The following is a 23,979-nucleotide window of genomic DNA, read 5'->3' on the forward strand; positions in this document are numbered from 1 at the left end:
ACATGGGAAAACAACTACTCCTTGTTAATGTCTTACCAGATCACTCGCAACCACCTGTCGTCTATTGTTTCCATTGTAATCACAGAAATCGATATAATCAAGATAAGCATCAGCAAAATAGAGAAGTTTATTTGGATAATCAATGGAAAGTCCATTGGGCCAGTAGATTTTATTATTAATAATCACTGAGCGCATTTTGCCATCCATGCTGGCTTTTTCAATTCGAGGGTTTTGGCCCCAGTCCGTCCAGAACATTACATGAGCACTGAAAAAAGTAACTGGTGGTTAGCAATCTGGGAAAAAAAATAGCTGCCTATTGAGAAACATTACATAAATAGTCATTAGCCAAAAAGTAGACACAATCTTTCCAAGAACAGTCCTACACAATGATACTGAAATAATTTATTTTAGCAACATGCATACCTAAGATATTAAATTGTTATAAAAATTCTTTTAATACTCCTACTGCTGTTTCTATTTGTTGATAATACCAGCATATAGAAGCTACTGTTGTCACTGGTTTCTAATGTTGATTACAATCTCATTCTCGAGTTGCTACATAATAATTTAATACAGGCTTTAACAGGTATGCATTGATAATGTTAACAGCACTGAAACTGGCAGTAAACAGAGTTCAAGGCATTGAAGTCCTCAAAAAAAGAGTAAAAATTTATATATGAATAGTTCAAATCATCACATCAACTCTATACCACTTGCTGTCTGAAATGGGAAGGTACTTTTATGATAACAATAAAATCTATATATTTATTTTAGACTTGAAGCTATGAAGGTAGGCATATGACATTAAATCACATATAAGCTTGTGGCATACCACCAACTGAAGTGATACATCATAATTTTGAATTAATACTTCTTAACTAGGAAGCAAATGTAGAAAAATCTTTTATACATAAAAAACCATCTTGTTGCACTGAAACAGAGCAACTTATCACCAATAATTACATCATGATTTGAAATATTAATCAACTCTGCAAACACACTAAACTGTTTTTTCTTCCACTTGTCATTTACAATTCCAATACAATTTGGGCATGTCTCAAATTCTGATAGTTACATCATAAAATAAGTATCTTTATAAAAAAATATTTGAAAAATCTTACTCAATTCTGGGATCTAACACCAGTCCTCTTGGGTTTGTTATATTTTCACTAATCAGCACAGTCCTGTGGCTCCCATCCATGTTGGAGACTTCAATAGTTTCCAGAACAAAGTCTGTCCAGTAAAGGTTACGACCCACCCAATCTACTGCTATACTTTCAGTCACAGTGACACCACTGTCAAACACCTGTTTAATAACAAAAAAGCAGGTTGTGGGGAGGAAAAAAAAGATTATATTACATTTTACCCTTTTCATTTCTACAGATATGGAAAATGATGAATCAAGTTTCCAATCTCTTTTAAGTCTATTATGCATAATGAATCACAATATACATATTCAAAATTATGGCAAAGCATAAACCCAAACACTCCTACTAACTTCAGCAGGTCTATTGAAAAAGAATTTACTAATAGGAAAATCAGCTTATATTTTCATGTTTAAAAAAGGGCTTCCTGAAAGCATTCCATTTCCTTTTTCAAACTATGTGAAATGCTAGCTAAGCATCTTCAAAGTTGTTCCATTTTGTTATCTCTCTTCTTACTATATTTGGATTTCTCTCTTCCCCTTTGTTAACTGAAGATACAGCGTCTTCATTTTCTCTCCATAAAAGACAAGAAAACTTACTCAGCAAAACTTACTATTTTTCTGTCAGTCCCATTTTGATAAGCACTCCAAATTTTATCCTGTGTTGTATCAGACCAAAAGATACGATCTGTGATGGAATCAAAATCAATAGCCACAATATTTGTCCCATCCCGAACCAGAGAATAAATACTGTGTGACTGAGAAGTGATGTTATCCACAACAATTTGGTTACGACTCGCCACCAGCAAAAGAAGATTCCCAGATTCTGTCAGAGGAATATAAATTAAAATAAACCAATGAGTTACTCAGCAGTAACTGGGAGAAAAATAAATACTGAGTAATTTAACATGACTTTATAGCATCAAAACTGTCGTATCTAGATACACATATTGAAAGGACAAATTCAAATCAATTCTCAGGCCAAGCTACAGTATCATATCCAGTCTGTCCATCCTGACTTTTAAATCTACCTTGCCTTTTCTCCGTAACTCTTCCTACAGACTTCCCTTCCAGGCTCCTATCTGGACCTTAGGTCCTATTTCCCATTGTGTAACCAGTTTGCTGCTGACATCCAACTCTCATTGCTCCATAAACCCCTTTCATCTCTGACTCCTGTTTCAACTCCCAAAGTTTTTGGTACTTCCAATTAATTTACTCTGGCCTCCCTCCTTTGTAACCTTTTGTAACCTTCTCTTTTTCCCCCCCTTTAGACCATGTGGGAACAAGGGAGGAGAAACAGATTACAGGAAAGCCATAGATTGCTGTAATTAGGTTGCACAGATAAGATGCTGAAAAAAACTGAAGAGTAGCAACCACAAAGACAGTAAAGTACAATAAACTCCCTATTAGTAATGGCCAAGCTTATGTGCAGGAAAATGCAAGTATCTTCCACTACCTGAATGTATCCATAAAGCAGGAAACCTATGGAGACAAATTCCACTGGGTATATGGCTTCTCTGCCCTGTCAGTGTACTATATAAGACAGAGAGCAACTGGCATCTAGGCTGTATCAGTGATGTTTGCTCTTTACAAATGAGCAAAGTACAGCATGGGTACCAGGTAAGTCTTATGAAAGGCTGGAATTTAAATACTTTGTGAGCACTGAACTTTATGAACAGTTAATTTTGGCCTATGGTTTACAAGTCTCTGACACTGCTTTTCTTCAAAACATTATTTTTGACCATTGCAGGCTAAAAATAACAGCATTCATTTAAATATATTATTTCAATGACATATTAGCTTCTAATTAACCCCTCAGCTGACAGTTTTAGTTCTCAAGGTCATCTGCCATGAACAGCTCTAAGTGGCCATTTACATCCGCTCTTTATGAAGAAAACAATTCATAATGGCAAAGTGTTGGGGGTTAGGATTTTTCCTTTTGTTACTTTCTCTCAGGGAATTTTCTCCCATATATTTCTAAGAGACAATAATGACTGGTACTTGAGAGAGACAAAAGATATAGCCAAGGAGAAGGGGGATGAGTGCAGCTGGCTGAGAGGCATTCTCTTGGGAAAGGCAGCAATACCACAAGATTTTGGCTGGGGGGTGAGGGGCTGGGCTTGGCTTTTCTTGCTCTTGCTGTCAGCATTGGAGGAGGATGGTCAGAGGAAGATGGTCTGAGAAGCTGTTGTCACTGCCACCGCTCAGCCCTGTACTGCTTCTTCCTTACTGCGGGTGAGCCTCTGCCTGTAAGAGCAGCTGTTGGACTGGGACCTTATCAACACCCTACCTCACTAGAAAGGACCCTCACCATCCACCTGAGTGCCTCAGGGGAAAATCCAGGACCCCAAGCCCCCTCCAAAGGAGCATCTCCTGGATGCATTCAGGAGCCGAGCTGCTGCTGCCCAGCCCCACCATTTTTCTGCCACTGCTCTGGGTTTTTTTCTACACTCTAACCATGCACCCCTGCCTGTGGAAATCCCCTCTGCTCCTGCTACAGCTGTGGCGTTTCTGATACATTTTGATTGCTACTCTGGAGTGTGCCTGCCTCTGCCGTTCCAGCCTCCGCTCGGAGGTTCCTGCTGCAGCCCATTTCCCATCCAGCCCGCCCGCCATTACCCCGTGAGGGAGACGCGGCCGAGCTCGCACCACAGCGCCCCCTGCAGGCCCAAGGGAACCATCGCAGCGCCCCCTGCCGGCGGTGACTGTAACCACACCAAGGGGAAGCGCCTGCAGCCGGGAGAAGGCGCTCACGGTGGGTTTCTGGTTTGGTTGGTTGTCTTGTTACACATATACAGATCTATAGATCCATTAATAAAGAACTCTTATTCCTTTTCCATATCTTTGCCTGAAAGCCCCTTAATTTCAAAGTTACAATGATAATTCAGAGAGAAAGAGGTCATATTTTCCACTCCAAGGGAGGTTCCCACCTTCCTTGGCGGACACCTGTGTTTCAAACTGAGACACAAAGCTGGATAGTTTTCAGACACTGCTGTCATTCTTTAGACTGACATCAATGTTTCTCACCTGCTGCTTTACAAGTCCTCCCATTGGCTTCTAGAATGTATCCTTCATCACAATAACACCTAAAAGACCCTCTCTCATTGTAACAGTGCTGACTACAAAAGCCTGGAGGGTCACATTCATTAATATCTTCACATGTCTTGGAGTCATTTGCAAGCTGGTATCCAATAGGACAGGTACACTGAGCTCCAAAAGGTCCTTGAATACATTCATGAGTGCAGCCAGCATTATTGTCAGAGCAGCTTTCCTGATCTGAAGTTGGGTTGGGGAAAGAGATAAGCAAACAGTCAACAAAGGCTTCCTATGGTAAGTTTAAGTCTTTACAATTGCATTATTAGCCTAAGACTGCTGCTAAAATGACTGCAGAATCATCAGCTATGCAATGTGAGAATGGGCTGTGGTCCTTATGCAATATACAACATACACAGTGCACATAAAGGCAGGTAACAACATTGCATGTACTGAATCCCATCAAATGAATGCCAAACAGAAGGCTAAGTACATAGAAGAACTTCTTCAAAAATAGCTAGAAATTTACAAAAATTTACTCTACCACTCCAAACCTAAAGTTGTATAAATAATAATTTAAAATAGTTTATAATCGTACCTGGCTGGGGTTCATCTGACAATGTGCATTGATTAAAGAGAAGAAGGAGGAAAGAAGGAAAGAAAAAGATTATGTTTAAATCAATTCATAATCAATATAAATACAAATTCTGGCTACACATGAACTTATTGATTTTAATCATGATTCTTGAAGTTAAAAATTTAAAAGAGAATATTAAGGACTGAATCACATTTCATCTGAATTTCAAACATACTATACTTTAGTAAATGTGTTCAGGAACACAAAGTTCATTCCCATGTAGTTATATAAAAATCTAAAGTCAGTGAAAGTCACACCGGAATTCAGAGAACAAGACCAGACATAGCAAATGAATTCCTCATTCATCATTGTAGTGTCTTTTCACTGAAAGCAAGTTCCACTTAGAAATTTAAGCTCAACTTACACTGTGCTTGCATTTCTGCTAGAAACACTGTGACATTAAATAGAGCATGCTGAATATTCCATTTCTTTCTGAAGACATAAGATAGTTTATAGTAGATGTTTGAACAGTAACTTACTGCACAATGGGGATTCATCAGCTCCATTAGGACAATCAGCAGAATTATCACATACTTTGCTGAGATTCACACAGATACTGTGACCTGGACACTGCCACTGCCAGCTGGGGCACCGGAAAGGTTGAGTCGGACAATCTCTCTCATCGCTCATATCCCTGCAGTCGTTATCACCATCACAGATCCATGCTCGGTACACACAGTTGCCATTATCACAGCGGAAAAGCGATGGAGGACACGTTCTGGCAGGACATCTATGATGTTCATCTGAGCCATCTGCACAATCAAGGTGGCCATCACATTCCCAGTTATCAGGAATACAACTGCCATCTGACTGACACTGGAATTCATTCTGGTGGCACATTCCTGGTGGTCTTGTAGCTAGAACAGTGACATTCAACAGTTCAGAAACTGTTTCAATCTTAGATAGAGAAGCAAAACCACTATGTTTGGTTCATTGCTTATATTACTAGTTACAGCGCTATAAAGAACCGTGTTGCTTTTAGGTCAAGCCACAGAATCACAGTCACTCAATCTACATGACATTGCAAAATGTGAGCAATTTAACTCCTACTTTAAATTGTGGTCAACAAGGCAATTCAAATATTTTTATACTTTGAGCAAGCACATATTTATATCTATGTACCTGTCCAAAGCTACAGAAAATCAGTTTCTCTTTCACCACCCTGTGTTGTACCATTTTAAGTAATTTAAGTGTAAAAAATTATTCAAAAAAGAAGTTTAACTCTCATGAATACCAGGTTTTTCAGATTAATAGATTTAATTTTACTTTAAAATCCTGAGACTGAAATGCCAAGTAAAACAAAATGTCATAGCCAAAAGGAATGCAACTCTCCTCTTTGCTTGGACCATCTACTCTTGCCAGCACAATCTGCTTAGTCTACTCCAAGATGATTACAGGAATGGAGCACCTCTCCTACAAGAAAAGACTAAAAGAATTGAAATTGTTCAGCCTGAAAAACAGAAAGCTTAGGGGTGACCTAATTGTGGCCTTTCTCATAGGCTCCTTTCAAGTACTGAAAGATGGGGAGAAAATTTTTACAAGGGCATGTAGTTACAGGACAAAGAGTAATGGCTTCAAACAGAAAGAAAACAAGTTTAGATTAGACATTAGGAATAAATTCTTTACTGTGAGGATGGTGAGGCATTGGAACAGGTTTTCCAGAGAAGTTGTGGATGCAATATCCCTGGAAGTGTTTAAGACTAGGTGGGATGGGGCTTGGAGCAAACAGGTCTAGTAAAAGGTGTCCCTGCCCATGGCAGGGGGGTTGAAATTAGATTATCTAAGTTTTCTTCCAACCCAAGACATCCTATAATTCTATGATATTCTTGTGCTGGAGCTTGTGTTTGAAATTCCTGCTCAGGAAAATGATGTAAAGACAAGTTTCTCTGTAAAGAATATTAAGATTTCAAGAACAGTATTTGACATGGCAGATTAAAGGAAATTTCCAGAAGCATCACTTAATAACTGAAGTCTTTCTTTCAGCATCAATATACTTACGGCAATCAGCTTCATCTGAGTGATCATTACAATCAAAAACACCATCACAGTGGTAGTAGGTGCTGATACACTGGTCTCCACTTAGACATTTAAACTCTGTGGCACTGCAGTTATATACTGCAAAATGTAAAAGTATTGAATGTTATTTATTTATTTATTTATTTATTTGACAGAGTTAGACTGCATCAGATTTACCCTACAGGTGTTTAAGTCTGATATGGTATCAATTCCACTGAAGACCATAACTTCCCTGAGATACAGAACATGCAGTGACTTAGTAATAAACAGAAAACAGAAGAAACTGATTTCAGCCCTCCACAACCAGCCCAGAGATCAAAAGCATCACAGTCAGGGTTAATTTATGGATAGCTTTATTATGCATTCTGCTGTCTTGGAGCTGGTAATACGAGGTCACCAAAGACTCCTTTGGGAGCAAGTATGAGGAAACAATAAAGCAGCATTCGCCAAAGTTACACTTACTGCAGTCATGCTCATCAGCACCATCTATACAATCTTTGTCTCCATCGCAGACATAAAACGGGTCAATACAGCGATGGTCTGGACACTGGAATTGCCTGGGTTCACAAGTACCTGTGAAAGCTTTTAAGAATGACAATAAATGCAAATGTGTTTCTTGTCTTTTGAAATCAGCATATTGCTGAGAAGGTAGAAAATTATGCCTAACTTCCAGGATATAATGCAGCAACTAGCAATCATATAAATTACAACCACTAATAAATCAATATCAGGTAATTTTTATTTTTATGTAGGCTTGGGCTCATGGAAATTAAACAAAAGATTCCACATAGTGGTAAATAACTCAAAAGAAAGTATATGTAAGTATATGTAAAGTATACATACTCAAAAGAAAGTATATTCTGGTAAAAACTTCCAGCCTAGGTTAGCTGACCACCACTACCCATTACTGAGATCACTCATGAAGTACATATTTTGCCCATCTCAGCTTTAACTGCTCTTTGCTAATTGCAGTGGATAACATTATGCAGCACCATGATTACAATTATCACATTTGCCCCTTTTTATTTCTTTTTTTATCTCTCAGCATTCTACTTGGCCCTGTAACTTCAAATTAGGCAAGTTTTCCACATCTTAAGGACCACAAAATATCAGTCTAACTTAGATACTAGTCCTTTTTTCCGAATTTCATTTATCATCCTTATACCAACAGATATATCTATGCAGATATGCACAGTTGACTATAAAACAACAGATAGTCATGATACTCACTGCAGTTTTTTTCATCTGAGCCATCACCACAGTCATTATCAGTATCACATAACCAGATTCTTGGAATGCATCTTCTATTATCACAGGTGAACTGGGTTGCAGGGCATGAAGAGGGTTCTTGTGTAGGACAATGCAATTCATCACTGCCGTCAAAACAGTCATTATGTTTATCACAATGCCAGCGACCTGGAATACACTGTCCGCTGGCACAGGTAAAAGCTGAAGAAGCGCAAGTATTGTCTAAATTAAAAAAAAAAAAAAAAAAAAAAAGTCTTTATCAAAAGATTCCCAAAACTTGCCTTTTCTGCAGCAGTTATCAGTACATTCATTACAATTGCAGAATGCCTAAAATATACATCAAATTCTAAAGTGCACATTGCTTAGAATTAAAATGTCTGTTATGCGACATGCATCATAACCGAAGAGAATACTTACAAACTTTTTTTAAACTGCAGGAAGCAATAAAAAATTAAACAGTTAAGCACTCCCCAACAATCTAAACAACAAGAAAAGCAACTTCTCATAAGCATTTGCTTCCCCAAAAGATATTCTAGTTATTTTAAAATGTCCCATTAATAAGAAACAGTTTATTACTCAGTCATACTAGTTAGTCCTTTTCATTATGGAGCATATTTTACTACTGTGTCCTATTTTCTTGTTTGTGATTTAAAATAATTAACTCTGAAGAAGCACCAGACACATGTTATAAAAACCTCTTTGATATCTTCAGTATATTATCCTCTCTTCAATGCCTTATCAACCATGATTACCCCACTGTTCTCTCAATTTACTTGAACAACAAATCATTTTGTGTGAGACACTTTACTGTAAAACTAGGAAATTAACCAAAGTGCTTTTAATTTACTTAACTGATAAAATCCAGATGTAACAAATAGATCACCATTGTCCAAATATTATGAAAACATATTTTATTCTGATGTTATGTGAAATAAAAGGTGCTGCTTTAATCTTAGAGGAAGGTTAGGCAATGTACATGGTTTTGTTATTTTCTTATGGTGCTATTTTTTAAGTGTCTTCATCTTTATTAAGATGGCCTCCTCCTCTCCATGCACCCAAATAAGGCAAGCTATTGATATTCCAATATCTTTTAAAATTTACGCAGAATTAAGAATAAAGACAACCTTTTTCTTTAGAAAATAAATTTTTGTTACTCTGTGAATTAAATTTTGAGAATAGCGAGATATGAATATTTTCACACATTGTTTAGGTGGCTGGTACTGAATCCTGTATTACTATGATATACTTTCCAAAGTAACTAATCTCACAGGAAGATTTCAGGATTTATTCACAGATGCAACCCTAAAAAATCGGAGTTTACTCCAATGAAGCCATACTTACTCATTAAATTTTCTGAACAGTAAACAAGGAACAGTAACTGCAGATTACAGGGATTACTTACTTAAAGAGCCACAGTTTTGTTCATCACTGTTATCATGGCAATCATCAACACCATCACACTGATAGTATCGAGGTACACATCTTCCATTACCACAGGAAAATGAGTAAGAGCCACACTGCAAAGTGGGTGGCTCATTGGATGGATCTTCGACACATGTCAGTTGATTTGGAGCCAGCTTCATGCCATAAGGACACCCACAAACTCTCTGAAAGTTCGGTACTGGGAAGCAGAAATGGCTGCAGTCTCCATTGGGATTTGTTCCTCTATTACAGTAGTTAGAGCCTTAAAAAGTGATAGAGAAGATCAGCGTACACACTACAGGTAACATCTTGGGAACTATTAAAAGTGCATAATAACTGTATAAAAAGTGCCCTAGTAAGTCCTGGTTTTGCATACACTGCAAAACAAGGTTAAGTTCATCAAAAGCTATAGTAGCAGTAACATAAAAGAAGTGTTGCATTCCATATACTCTTCCTTGACATAAATGTTTATGGAAGCCGAAAACATACTACTAAATTTCCTCCAATTTCCTGACAATTTTCAGCAACTGTCTGGAAATAAGTATGCTACCACAAATGAGAACCTCTGTTGAACCAAGGCTGCAAGATCAGATGCAATTGTTGGATACCAAGTAGTCAGTGAGCCTTAGGTTTAATCATATGCTTGATGAGTGCATTGGCTGACAAAATTAACTACAATACCAAATCCTTGGCTTAGATCATAGAATCACATAGAATTTAAGAAATAAGAAAAATAGTGATTTATACACAGTAGTTACTTGAAGAATACTAATTTGATTAATAAACATTTACCCAATTCCTCAAAATAAATAATTTAGTTTAACTTAAGCTTTTACCAGAAAAGGAGTAATATGAAGTTGTAGTTGGTGATACAATTACACAAAACACAATAGAATCATAATTTCAATTTGCTTGGTTGTTAAGTACAGTTACAGAAGGGGTAGAGTGAAATTGCATCGAGTCACAAGCCAGTGAAATATACAACGTGGGATTGCAAATGCCTGTGCTGCCTCCCAGGTATGTCAGTTATGATTCAGTGAAGCCATTTATAGAACTGAAACTGGAAATCTGCTGTCCTAACATTTTTGTCTCTTATTCCCATTTCACATCCTCCTTCTGTACAAGAAAGGGGCTCACCTATTTGGGAATGAGCATCGTATGCTTTAACATGCATAATGTTACTAATCCCTCTCCTAATAATAGTCATTTCTCCTCCGTCAGACTTCCTCACTCGAACTATTCCACCAAGTCTCCAATCAGTGAAATAGGCATAACCTGTTTTGAAAAACATTTAACATATTATATGGAAATATGACATAAAAGAGCAAGCACCATAAAAAACCCTAGAAGATTCTTCATGAAAAGTTAACCATTTTCCATGATTGTTTCATGAAAAAGACAAAAGTATCTTTACCACTTATAATGCTGTCAAAGTGAGCCTTCAGTCACAGGCAGACATAACTTAGGAAAGCCTTCTCAAATTTTACTAAAATTGACATATAACAAACCCAACTAGAATTTCAAATTCCAAGGCAATTTTAAGTCAGTCATTAAGACTACTTCACAGAAAATTTTAGAGTATTTTTGAAGATATTTTTATACGTGATCAAAAAGGGTCATATACTGACATCTTTCTTCAGACACAACACAAATTCAGTAATAAACTTTATATATAGTAATTCAAAATCCTGAAATATTGACCATCCCTGGAGATGATTCACTTTGTCAGTTCAGCATGAATAGTTCACCTTGGAACCTATAATTAGTGCAGCATCTCTGATTTGTTGCACTACATGAATTTCCCAACCTGTCTAAAATTATTTAAAAACAAATATACATAAAACCAGTTCTAGAAACAAGCAAAAAGTGCTAAATGCATATTTTTAGTAGAAACTTTCAAGAGTGGTTTTTTTGGAAAACTGGTATTACAAAACCTCTGTCATTTTATCTCACAAACTCACAGGATCACCATATGAAAAGAAAAATCTGTGATAATAATAGACAGTATTTTTCAGTGCCAGACTTACCTCCAAAAATAGTAAGGCCAAATGGGTGAGTCATCTGAGTAATATGTTCAAGGGTCCGTCTGTCCAACCCATCAAAGGTGCTGTGCTCAATTTTATCAAAAAAAGCATCCACCCAGTACAACCTCAGAGAACTAGAAATAATGAAAGTGTCTTATCTTTTTAAGTGACATTATGTCCATTAGGAAACACTAGCATTTTCTTAAATAATAATCTTTAACCTAAAAGAAGCTACTGGGGTGTGTGGGGAGGGATTCTGAGAAAACCTTACATTTTAAGGCTTTTCAACCAATTGAAAGATAAGGTCTTCAAGAAAAGAGTGCCAGTAAATGCAATCTCTGACATAATTCCTTTATTTTTACTCCCCAACAGTTTAAAGGAAGAAACATGCTTGCTCAAAAAAAGCTTCTCCATCTTCTGTGTTGCCCTTACCTCCAGTCAATGGCGAGGCCATTTGGCCAGCCTAGCGTTGTATTGACAATCGGCAAGGCATGGGATCCATCGCTCCAGGCCCTCATGATTTTTGCTGGACGGAACCAATCTGTCCAGAATATATACCTGAAAGGACACATGTCAGAAGACACATAAGCTAAATTATATAATGTGATTAAACACAGCAAACATTTGAAACAGCATTAACATTTTTCTTGTATCACATCTTTCACATAACTTTAAAAAGCTGGCAGTGATACCAACAATTAATATTTATCCTGTATACTACTACCAGGGTCTCTGGAAGTGTTTTGGCCCTTTAGATATAAAATATCCATAACTTGGTTAAAATTGTTAGGGTTCTTATGTGATTACTGACAGAGAAATAGAATCAATCAAAAATGCATCTTCCAGCATGAATACTACAAAGAATTTTCTCCTGATCCATTTGACTTATACTTACAGTCAAAGAGTTGAAGTTAATGTTAAATAATTTTATAAAGCAGCAAACAAAAAAAAAAAAAAATGCTGGGATATCCAAGGATCCAGGTTCCACGTTATTCTTATGAGATTACTTTCAAAATAGTGTATTTCATTACTCATGAAAAATCAATATCTAAGAATCAAGAAACTCAGCAGTACAGCATTACAAAGCCAAACTATGCTGTGAAAGAAGCACTGTCTTGGCATTGGCAAAGAGCACAGAGTGTGGAATTTGAAAGGAAGCATTTCCATCAAAGAAAAGGAGGGCTTTATTTTATGTACAGAATCACATATTGTAAGGTCTGTATCAAATACAGACAGTAGTGTCCAATATGGTTCAAATAAAGAAATTCAGAGAGATAAAACCACAGAACCAATGCTAGCAGTCTGGGAATTTGGCAAACTTTGTCTTCCAGCAATGAGAAATAGCTTTCTTAGTGATACAAAGAAACCACGTTCTTTTGCCTTTTTATCAATGAACAAGAGTAAAAGGGAAAAACCATGGTGTTTTTAAAGGGAGTTCTTTTGAGTGCTTCTGTCTTTTGAAATCTCTATCACCATGCCTTTTCCTCTGGATGCTGAATCCTAGGGTGGAATAAAACAAACGAAATAAAGACAAGACAACTGAAAAAAGATGGTATTTTGAAAAGAACAAAAATTCAGAATCAGATGTAAGTCTAATCTCACCAGTTCTGTTTAAACCATAAACTTGTACATATAGTTTAAAATGAGAACCTAACCTTACCCAATAACAGGATGAACCACTATTGAGCGAGGATTATTCAAATTCTGAACAATAGCTCTCCTGGATTTATCTGCCAGCCTCATCACACTAATGCTCCTGTATCGAGGATCGGTCCAGTAGAGGTTCTTTGAGATCCAGTCAAAAGCCAAATCTTCAACACTTTCCACTCTATTAGCAGTCAAGATTTCTCTTCCTAGAATTTATGACACAGATAATGATTGCAAATGTTTAGGAACAGGGGAAATAACATGAGTGCAGTATTCTATTGACAAAACTTGTAGTTCCCCTTGGTTAAAATGCTATCTCTGTGCTACTGAATATAAAGACAAGTAATCAAGGGGAGGGAGGGGTGACCTTTGTTCTAGACAAAGAAGGTGTATGTCCAGGAGCACAACTCTAAAAGAGGGGAAATAAAGACTAGCCAAAGGTCAGAGAAAAATCTGTTGCTAAGTTTACACTGAGGGTTTTACAAATGAAGGTCAATAAGGTCAGTGCAGTAACGACATCTTGCACAACAGACAGACTTTACCTACTCTTTGCATAGTAATGGTCAGCTGCAGTCTACGATTAACCTGACCCAAGGCAGCAAGCAAGCACAGAAGACTATGTGCTGACCTTTGATCATCATTATAAATTGGAGATAAACATTCTTTACACTAGCATAAATAGGATTTCCAAAACTCTCACAAAGTTAATCTTCCTTTTCTGTATTACAGTATCATAGGCAAACATCCTGCTCTCCAGATAGGGAAATTAAAATAGAAACAGTTTCATACTGCCGAAAGGCATACTTGTCTGTGTAAACAGACTGGTGTGGGCAATACTAGTTGTGAGAACTACTACAAATAGTTCCTTCCAATATACATTCAGCAGGTTTGTAAAACAAGAGAATTCAACAAGCTTAAAGTGCATTGTATAAACATTTTTGAGAAACATTTTCCAGGTTACTGGGGTTACACTGAAATTTATCTGTATATCTCACAATGTGACTTTTCATGATTTTTTATAGAAAAATATATATTACAGTCTCCTTACCATAATTACTCTACAATTCCCAAGCATGATTCTCACCTGAACCATCAGTTTTCTGTTTATAGATCATGTCTTTACTCGTGTCTGAAAAAAAAATTGTGTCATCCTGAGCACAGAAGTCAATTCCAACAAAATATGAAGGGCTCCCTGTTACAGGTATGATCACATCTTCCTGGGTGGAGAGATTGAATGGGATTCCCCGCACTGCCATCTGGGATGAAAACAGCAGAAACTGCCGCACAGCTGTGAAAGGAAAAATCAGACACAGACTTTACTTATTCACAAGGGGAGATACCTAAGCATTAAGAAAAGCTTTGTTTTATTTTGACAACACTAATAGCCTGGAAGTAGAAAAAAAGAAGAATTAAAAAACAGTGATTTAAATACTGACAAGACTTAAAAACTGAAGAAGAAAAACAAAACACAATCCAGAATATTAGGTGATGTGATAAAGTATTCCTCTTTCATTGTTTCCATGGTCCTAATACACTTCTAAAGCAAACATTATACCTGCGGAAGCAGAAATTATCTTCTGTACTCCTCTCTTTATAATCACCTATAAAAAAATAACTCCCAGGCTTTGTGGAATCACCATAAAACTAGACAATACCTGGCATAGCCAGATAAATGAATGGCCAAATACTAAAATTATAGACATAATATATTACATACTTTGTCAGTACACAGTCATAGTAAATGTGACAATTCTGTGCTCAAATAGGAAGCAGTTGATTGCTGATGGAAACACACAGCTCCAAAACTGAATCTCTTATTTTTGCCATGTGTTCAAAGGGAGAAGACCAACCTAATCTGCACACTACTGCACAAGAAAGCAGGCTCATATATTCAAAATAATGCAAAATCCACATATTAGCAAGCATTCATGCTTGATTTCAGGATTAAGAGCTCAATCATACAGCTGTCTACACATATTCCATATTTCACTCAAAATTCTCACTAAAGGAAGTGAGTTTAAGTTGTGCCTTGAAATGAACATCAGCAGAAATGACTGCATGTAAAGCTGTCAAAAAGAGTTGTGATGAAAAAATGTTGTGATGGAAACACAAGTCCTCAGCATATGGAAGCTACTGAAGTGAGGAAAAATGTTCTAGAATAGTTCTAGAGCCAATGGAGTAGCACTATTTCAAACAATTGTAAGGCATTTTCTTACCAACACAATGTCGTCCATCCACATGTAGGTCAAAGCCCAGGATACACCTACAGCGATAACCTAGGCCATCATTATCTGTTTTGTGGCTGAGAACACAGACTTGTTCACATCCCCCATTATTACTTCCACAAGGATTTCTTGCTGGAAAATAATACAGATGTAATTATAGCCTCCTCTATTAACCGAATGGCATCATTATCTTGATTTTTCAGGGTTTTCTTCAACATTCACAATAAATCATGTGGGTTATGTGAGTTACATCACATGGAAAACATACACCACTAGTTCTACAGTGGAATGCACCAAAATCACATCAGAGGTAACCATCATTAAGGAATTCAGCTCATACAGAGACACTCAGCACACAGCAATAAGGCCATAATTTGGGCTTTAGTCTCCTGCACATTGGTCTACTTCAGAGTTATATCTCACAGAATTTATCTCTGGTAGCTTTTTTGCTGTATTCATTGCAGTGTTGAGGAAAAAGGTCCTAAACACCAATACTACTCAAACCCACAGATCTGACTCCACCAAGTATCAGTCTATTTATAAAGCTCCCCCTATTCTTGAATGTTGCATTTGACAGCTCATAAGCTACAGGAGTTGGATGAAACAACTGTGTGATAAAAATCATCCCAGTTTTACAATACAAATTTATATATCATAATTATAGTTCCTTGCAGCAAAATAAAAGTATCATAATTTTTACCAATTTTTTGTAATACACTTCCTAAATCTCCCTTCATAATCCACTTATGATCTTACCAAATGGCTGCCTGGCAGCATGGTAAACTGTCACTCCATAAGGTCTCAGTGAAGACTGGTAGATCACTTGAGGGTTAGACTCTGAAAATTTGTTAGCTTTCACCACTGCCATTTTGGTCCAATCAGTGAAATAAACATTGTGTTCAAATAAAGTGATTCCATATGGATGAGGAATCAGTGAGCCTCCGTGAGCTACTGTTCTCCTGTTATGAAGATGATTTAAAATTATTTACCATATATTATGTAAACAATAACATTATTAACAGAAGAAAGGATATAGTATTTTTAATTCATTCACTGGTTTTTGTTTCAACAGAGAAGCTACTAAAGTAAAAATGAAAAAGATCAAATGAACTGAAGAGATAAAGCTAAACATACACAGTTCAACCTAAACGATACAGCAGTGAAAACAGAGCAACAGTGTTAGCAAATTCAAGAAAACACAGTGAGTAAAGATAAGACACCAACATTAATTTTATAATTTAGAAAGTAAAAAAATACATTGAACAATAGACCTGTCAAAAGAGCAGAAGACTGTTTTTGAAGTCAATATGCTATGAAGGTATGCTAAAGGGGACATTTTTTCCTTGTGTTTGAGTAACTGATACTAATCAGAGATACAGAGATAAGCAGGCTTCTAAACAACACTATGCTGTAAGACACAGTCCCATAAAAAATCAAGGACTCCCTTCTTGCAGGCTGTGATTTAGTCTCCCCTGCGTTGTAACAGGGTGAAGCATGACTTAATTATTAACAGTAAAGATTTATAAAATGCAAGAAAAGCATTTAATACCTATCACACAAATTAGTTCTTTGAAGTGGAATATTTAATATAAATGAATTCATTAAAAAATGCAAAGAAATTATGATGGAAAATTATGATTATAATTTAAAAATAATAAAAAATAAAATGCTCTAAAATGTCTATTGTACTGGTGGACTATAAAATGTACATTATAAAATAAGGAGAAGAAACATTCAAGGTTGAAAAAGAGCAAAGGATGAATTAAAGACTGTCTAGAAGTAACATGAAACCATAGAGACAAAGGTGCATCACATGCATGATGCTGTAATATCCATCCCTTGTGTATATAGTTTTGTTAGAGAAATCTTTGTTTGAACTAGATACAAAAAAATCAGTATATCTGTAGCCCCTAAAGAATATTTCACCTACCTTTGAAGTCCATCATAAGTTACAGTCTCAATGTAATCAAACCGGCTGTCAACCCAGTAAAGTCTCTTTGACACAATATCCAGAGTTATTCCAGCAGGCCAGCCTAATTTTGTTTTTATCAAATCCTGACGATTTGTGCCATCCATGAAAGCCCTTTCCACTTTAGGATCACCAGACAGACTGTCCCAGTCTGAGAAAAACAAATAACTATAAAGAGATAAAAAAGAAAAAAGGTTACATTTCCTTGAGATTTTATAAGAAACCCTAGCATTTCACATGGAATTTAAAACCAGCACCCTTTCAGAACAGATTCCTCAGCTGGCATACTATAAAAACATACTTTATACTTTCTACACAAAAAGTAATTTTCATTTTCTTTTATAGAATAAATTCACAAAGAAGAATGCTTTCACCCAAAAGACCTCAGAAATACTAGTTTTCCTTATTAAATCACAGACTTAAGTTTACTGCCAGAAATAAACCAGTGACAAATAGTTGCATCATGAAAGCAGCAGCCATGACTACAAGTTGGATGAAATTCCTCTTCCCATTCTCTGAAGATCCGGGTTTTCATTGCTCATATATACTTCTGAAGTATATGGATTAGAAGACACAAAAATTAAGATGTAGAATAGGTTAGGAGAGAATGCAGATGTTCAAAATATTTTATATCTGATTCTAAAATGATTGCTCTTCGTGTTTCCTAGTTGTCTTCCTTTTACATGGGGATAAGGGAATTTCTGACATCTTTTACCATTATCTGATAAGTATCACTTACCCAACAGTTGGATCAAGTGCTATTCCTCTAGGATTTCCAAGATTTTCAGCAATAAGAGTCACGCGGTTTGTTCCATCCAAGTTAACCATGTCTATTCTGTTCACACTGGTCTCAACCACATATAGTTTATTGTTAACCCAATCCACTGCTAGATTTTCAGGTGTGTCAACTGAAATATTCAAAACTTCTTGGAAATCAGAGCCATCAATATTAATAGAAAAAACCTGAAAACAATACAAATATTGTCAGTCCCCATATGATGTTTTGCTAATCACAAGTCACATGGTGTTTGTCTTTTATCATCACATTGATCACCAATCCACAACTGACCACCAATATACAAGCAAGTTACGCTCTAAGGTATTCCTTAGGTTAGAATTTTTTGCAGAAATCTGGAAACCAATACAAAAATTGCAGGAGGCTTGCCTTCAACTAGTATTTCTACAAAATGGACAAGGTAACAGATTAAAACAGCCTTGTCCTTTAGCAAGTGTTTAAAAACAATCAAGAGGAAAGTGCATTTGCTTTTCTGGAATCTAGCAAAACCCAATATTTTTATTGATTGAAAACAAGCCATCACGCTTTTGAAAAGCTCTCAACAGCGACCAAAAACAAGAGGGGGAGCTCTTACTACAGCTACAACTGAGGGAAAACAGCAAAATGAAGAAAGTAAGGGAAAGCTGTCTATCCTCACAGAAAGGAGGTCTCAGCTTGTGGTCTCCTTTATCTAAGGCTAATTTTAACAGCATTCTGCTCAAGAAGAATAATGCTCTTTTTACAAGCAAGTTCAGAGCTACACAAAGTAAACAGTCCAAACACAGTAATTTTATATTTACAGTAATTGTGTGATTATAACACTGGGTAATATGAAAAGATAGAATTTTTCTTTCTTTTTGGAACAACAGCATGAGATTTGGAATGCATTTAAATGAAAACACCAAGATTACCAAGTAAACATATGCAAGAAAGATAAGAACTGGAAGAGTTATATCATTTTAAATATTCTTCAGTTCCAAGTAACAATGATCAAGATAACCACTTAACTGTCTACTCTGTTCTTTGGAAGCCCTGTTGATGAAAGAGCTTATGGGCATTAGGTTATCTGGCGGTACACTAAATGAGATAAAGTTGACACAAAACACAAACCACAATTTTCTGGTTTAGTTTACATATTAATCTTAAAAAAGACAAAAAATGCCCTAGTAACATCATTATTTTAAGACATCAGGTGGAAATATTCATAATTTAAGAAAATTCTAAATGTAAATGTTTTCATCTGGATATTCTAACTAGGACTTAATTAGATTAATTAGTCTTAATTAATTTATTAGGATTAAACTGTATTGGGCAGGTAAAAAGGCAGTCCTGACCACCTGGAGTGTGCAGCAAAGAAAACCATATTATTTTTTTATTTATACCTATTACAAAGACAGAATCAATCTCCTGTCTCATGAAAGTGCAGATTTGACCCTGACTACATTCAGCCATTGACAAAGCTACTGCAGCAACAGGAACCTACTACAGCCACAATAAAATTGCCAGAACTGTGGACAAGTCAAAAATTGTGCATACAAATCTTGTCCTACTTGAGAGCCACACAGTGAATGCACTTTCCACAGAACCAGCATGGAACTGTGGCGAGAACAATAGTTTTTATTACATGTCTTATGTGTAGATTCAGAATTATGACAGTGACACCAAATTGATCCATCAGTGGCATTAGCAGGAGCCCAGTCACAGATTCTCCTTCATTCTGCATGATGGTAAACATGTGGACAAAAATTATGAAGTATCAGCACTAGACCTAAGATTTTCTTTGATTTCCATAAGTTACACATAGAAAAAACAAGGGTGCCATCCAACTTCCACTAGAGTCTCCAGACTGTTTTTTTAAATTACTTTGCTCTACTGTATCTTGAAGCTAAAATAATTACTCTTAAAAAAAAAAAAAAAAGTAACACAATATTGGCTCATTACACAAAATACTGTCAATATTTGTTATTCAAGCTCAATTACAGTGCCATTTGAAGTATATAAAGAAATCTGATTTTTATCATCTTGGAAGGCACACAGCTTTTACATTTTAAATTATCATGTTTCAAAAATTACCAAGAAAAATTTGTTCTGCTTTGAAAGAATGTCTACTATTTCTCTTAATTAGTTTTTTGGACTCAGTCTCAAGTAAAATTAAAAGTTGCTCAAGACATTCCCATATAATAGGATTCTTTGTTTCATATGTCACATGTAATAGTATAGTTGAAAAAATGCAGTCATTAACATAAAACATTTCAAGGAGCTTTTTTGTTAGAAAACGAAATTACAGCCAGCTTTGGCTCTCAAAAATGAGGGCTATCAACACATTCTGCCTCTTGCAGTTCTCTACTTCCAGGTACACAGAAATACATTCTTCTTGAAATTTCTACCAACCTTATCTTGCACTGTGTCTGTCCAAAAGATTCTGTGCAGGTAAAAGTGAAAGTCCACGCCAACTGCAATCCCACGATTCTGTGACTGCACCAAAGTACGAAAATTTCTTCCATAAAGGTCTCCAATCAGTAAATCACGGCCATTGGAAAAAATAATTGATGCAACACCAGCTGAAAGCAGGAGTGACAGAGATATGATTACTCTGCAGGCAAGATATTTTGCAAAGGGGCATTGCAATACATACATACTGGTTCATACACACTGGACACAAAGTTTTAAATAGATGCTCAGACTACAGCCTATATAAATATTTCTATGTGAGTACTAACTTGCTGTGATTTGCCTTTGGCTTCTACACCTGGAGCAAATCAGGCAGGTACAGCTATTTAAAGACACCAAAAGACTATTTCTATTAAAGCTAAAATGAAGCCAGTGAAACTGACTTCTAGCAGGTACTCATTTATAAGAGAGAAATAGTCAGAAAATTGTGAGCTGAAGACTGGTCTGGAGATATGGCTGAAGAAAGAAGGAGGGAACTGAGTAGTTCTTGCTTTTCTAAGAAACAAGACTGCTAATCAGCTATGCCAAGCAGGAACTTCCATTCCCACTGATTCTCTGCAGGCAGGAACACCTGCCTTACACAAAAGCTTGTTAGGACATTACATCTCCACAAAGCAGGCTTTCCTGGGGCCTGCTTTCAGAACTGAACAGGAGGTCAGGAGCAGCAGCCTACAGCTGATGAGGAACTACATTCTGAGAGATAAGTATTCTTCAGAGTTCAGACTCTGGGACATTCAAACCTAAGAGCATGGCTTCTCTCACAGGAAAGAGTTTGATCTCCCCATTCAGCAAAACCATCTTCTGGCACAGTTCTAGAAAAAAGGAATTTCCTGATTTCTTGACAACACTAAGTTCTATAGAGAGCGTGACAGAAAACTGCCTGCCACAGAAATGAGATTTTTTTGTTGCTGTTCAGGAATGCTCTGGCAATAACCTCCCAATTCTACAGAACTTAGGAGTGCTGAAAATGCAATGGAGCCTAAAAGACATTTGTTAGAAGAGAAACAGCCCTGATGAGACAATCAACACCAACCTACACATGCCAGCAGATGCAGAGTTCTGACATTTGCTGATATTCTGAAAGCTGACCTGACTGTAAGTCCTTAAGGGCGGAGTTAAAATCAAAGAGAGCTGTGTGGCACAGACATGAAAACTACCCCATTTTACCTAGCTCTATCTATTTGCTCAACAAGACACTTGAAGTGCACTAACCTGAAGTGTTGGCCCGACAATGCCGGTGATGCTCTAGGAAATAACCTTCCACACAGTGGCACTGGTGATGTCCCACACGATCTTCACACAGCTGGTCACAGACACCCCACATTTGACAGTCATCAAAATCTGTCAAGTGAATAAGGCATATTTATAAAAAATGCTTTGTATAAAATTCATGTCGTAATTAAGAAGCTGCGAGTTAGTCCTCTCTGCTTATTTTATATATATTTGCAAAACTATAGCATGAAGAAAGAGGGTTTGCATGTTTTTCCACAATGTTTCAGTTTCATATTTCTGGATAACAAAAATCCTATATTTCCTGCCCAAGGACCTACCTGCACTTCTTCCCCCCACTGAAAAATACCAACCAACCAACAAAAAAAATCTAAACCACACCTGCCAAGAGAAAAGGAAAAATCATATGAAGAGATGTCATTGTCTACTTTCCACAATACAGAATATGTTTATGAAGTATTTTTCCTGCAAAAGATCTCTACACTTGGCTCACACAAAGACTTGGCTGGATTTAAGGCCACTCTGAAGGTGAGCCCCACCTTTATTTTAGTGCAGTGCTTAAGCCTTTAAGTCCTACTTGAAGGAAGTGTTTATTAGCTCAGATTTAGTACCATGCTAACAGGCATCTGATGTACAATTAAAACCTGTCTGTGTACCAGAACCAGCAAGAAAAAGTTCCTTTTAGCATGCAAAATACCATATAGGTAGCATACTGGATCTGGCATTATACAGTACTGACTGACAGCCATTCCTTCATGAAAAGTTTTCCTCTGACCACAAATATATGCCTAGATTTCAGCAAACCAAAATACATTTACTCAGATTTACAAGCCAGAATCTGATAATTAGGCTTACAGGACAGTCAAAAAACAAGAGAAGACTCACTGAGACTGCACCAGATTTGGGAATGTGTCCTTCATCTATTTCCCACAAAATCGTGAAAAAATTGAGGAAATTTTGTGCCTTATTTCTCTGTCTCTACAAAGAGCAACCATTCTGCCATTGCAGTTTATACAGCCTTAGGCACCCAGTATTCCCAAAAAATATAAAAATCTCATTAGAGGCTGTGCATCTGAAATACTTTTAATAACACAAACACCAAAGCTTGGGTTGAAAACTCATAACAGATATTTAATCCTTTTCTTTTATTAGGCAGTGCTAACTTTCATGATTCTGAAGTTACTCAATTGCCAGCTACTGAGATAAATCACTTGTGCTACCAGGTTATAGCACCTTTACATTTACCTTTGCTTTCTTGTAAATATTCTTCTTTTTCATGTAAATTATGTATATACTGAAACCCCACAGAAGACACAGCCTTTCCATAGTGCAAATACAAAACACCTTATTTATTTTCAAATATAATGTTCTGCTGTCTTCATATACAGACACTTTGCAAAAGTAACAAACAACTCAACATCATTAACTTTTTCCAGGCATGCAGCACACATCACTGAGGCAGGAACAATCTCTCTCTATGTAAACCAGTAAAAACTTTTGATAATAAACCAGCCATCCAAGAGTACATATTTAAACCTAATCATGCTGTCACTATGTCTTTAGGTCAAAGTGAAAGAGGTCTTTCTGATATCTCTCTGATTTGTTGCTGTGTCATTATGCTGCCTTTGTGCCACTAAAATTTTCATGCATTTGCTGACTCCTGAGATTTTCTACTTGCCAGTACATCCACCCAACTCAAACTAATTCACCTTCCTGGAATCCAAACTTTCCCAATGGATTGTGAGAAGGTACTGGATATCTATAATCCCTGGACTTTACTCACCAATACAAGTACGACTGTCATTGTTACTTATCGTATATCCTGCAGGGCAATAGCACATCCCTCCTGATGGAGAGGAATGACAGCGATACTGGCAGCTCAGCGCAGCACAGCGTGATACGTCTGAAACGCAAATAAAATATTTCAGAAACACACCTATTACCAGTAGAACAGTTTTCTGCTTTCTTAAGAGTTACAAAGTTGAAGTCTTTTTTATGATGAGCCTTCAATTTCAAGTACAGCTCATTAAAATTAATCTGCAGAGAAAATAATGTACAAAGTTCCACAAAATCACACACATTTACCTATATGCAGGCAAGGGCATGGAACACAGAAGAGAAGGTTTTTAGAGCAGAGTTAAAGGATAAGCATGAATCT

General features: G+C 36.6%; 1 protein-coding gene across 1 annotated transcript in view; it reads right to left on the reverse strand.

The window, feature by feature from the left end:
* LRP2 (LDL receptor related protein 2) overlaps window positions 1-23,979 on the reverse strand; it is a 113,058-nt gene that overhangs the window by 59,373 nt on the left and 29,706 nt on the right. The window contains exons 9-29 of the mRNA XM_058840621.1: window positions 23,605-23,724; window positions 21,804-21,932; window positions 20,532-20,701; window positions 18,105-18,328; window positions 17,327-17,533; window positions 16,153-16,355; window positions 15,388-15,528; window positions 14,256-14,459; window positions 13,185-13,377; window positions 11,957-12,082; window positions 11,528-11,658; window positions 10,638-10,775; window positions 9,481-9,762; window positions 8,061-8,300; window positions 7,293-7,412; window positions 6,813-6,929; window positions 5,294-5,671; window positions 4,172-4,420; window positions 1,759-1,970; window positions 1,122-1,306; window positions 37-265 (exon numbers count right to left, since the gene is read on the reverse strand). Of these exons, the coding sequence (XP_058696604.1) occupies window positions 37-265; window positions 1,122-1,306; window positions 1,759-1,970; window positions 4,172-4,420; window positions 5,294-5,671; window positions 6,813-6,929; window positions 7,293-7,412; window positions 8,061-8,300; window positions 9,481-9,762; window positions 10,638-10,775; window positions 11,528-11,658; window positions 11,957-12,082; window positions 13,185-13,377; window positions 14,256-14,459; window positions 15,388-15,528; window positions 16,153-16,355; window positions 17,327-17,533; window positions 18,105-18,328; window positions 20,532-20,701; window positions 21,804-21,932; window positions 23,605-23,724 (3,998 nt within the window). The remainder of the gene's footprint in view (window positions 1-36; window positions 266-1,121; window positions 1,307-1,758; window positions 1,971-4,171; window positions 4,421-5,293; window positions 5,672-6,812; window positions 6,930-7,292; window positions 7,413-8,060; window positions 8,301-9,480; window positions 9,763-10,637; window positions 10,776-11,527; window positions 11,659-11,956; window positions 12,083-13,184; window positions 13,378-14,255; window positions 14,460-15,387; window positions 15,529-16,152; window positions 16,356-17,326; window positions 17,534-18,104; window positions 18,329-20,531; window positions 20,702-21,803; window positions 21,933-23,604; window positions 23,725-23,979) is intronic.

Source organism: Poecile atricapillus, chromosome 5 (genome assembly GCF_030490865.1).
Source record: "Poecile atricapillus isolate bPoeAtr1 chromosome 5, bPoeAtr1.hap1, whole genome shotgun sequence".
Taxonomy (NCBI): domain Eukaryota; kingdom Metazoa; phylum Chordata; class Aves; order Passeriformes; family Paridae; genus Poecile; species Poecile atricapillus.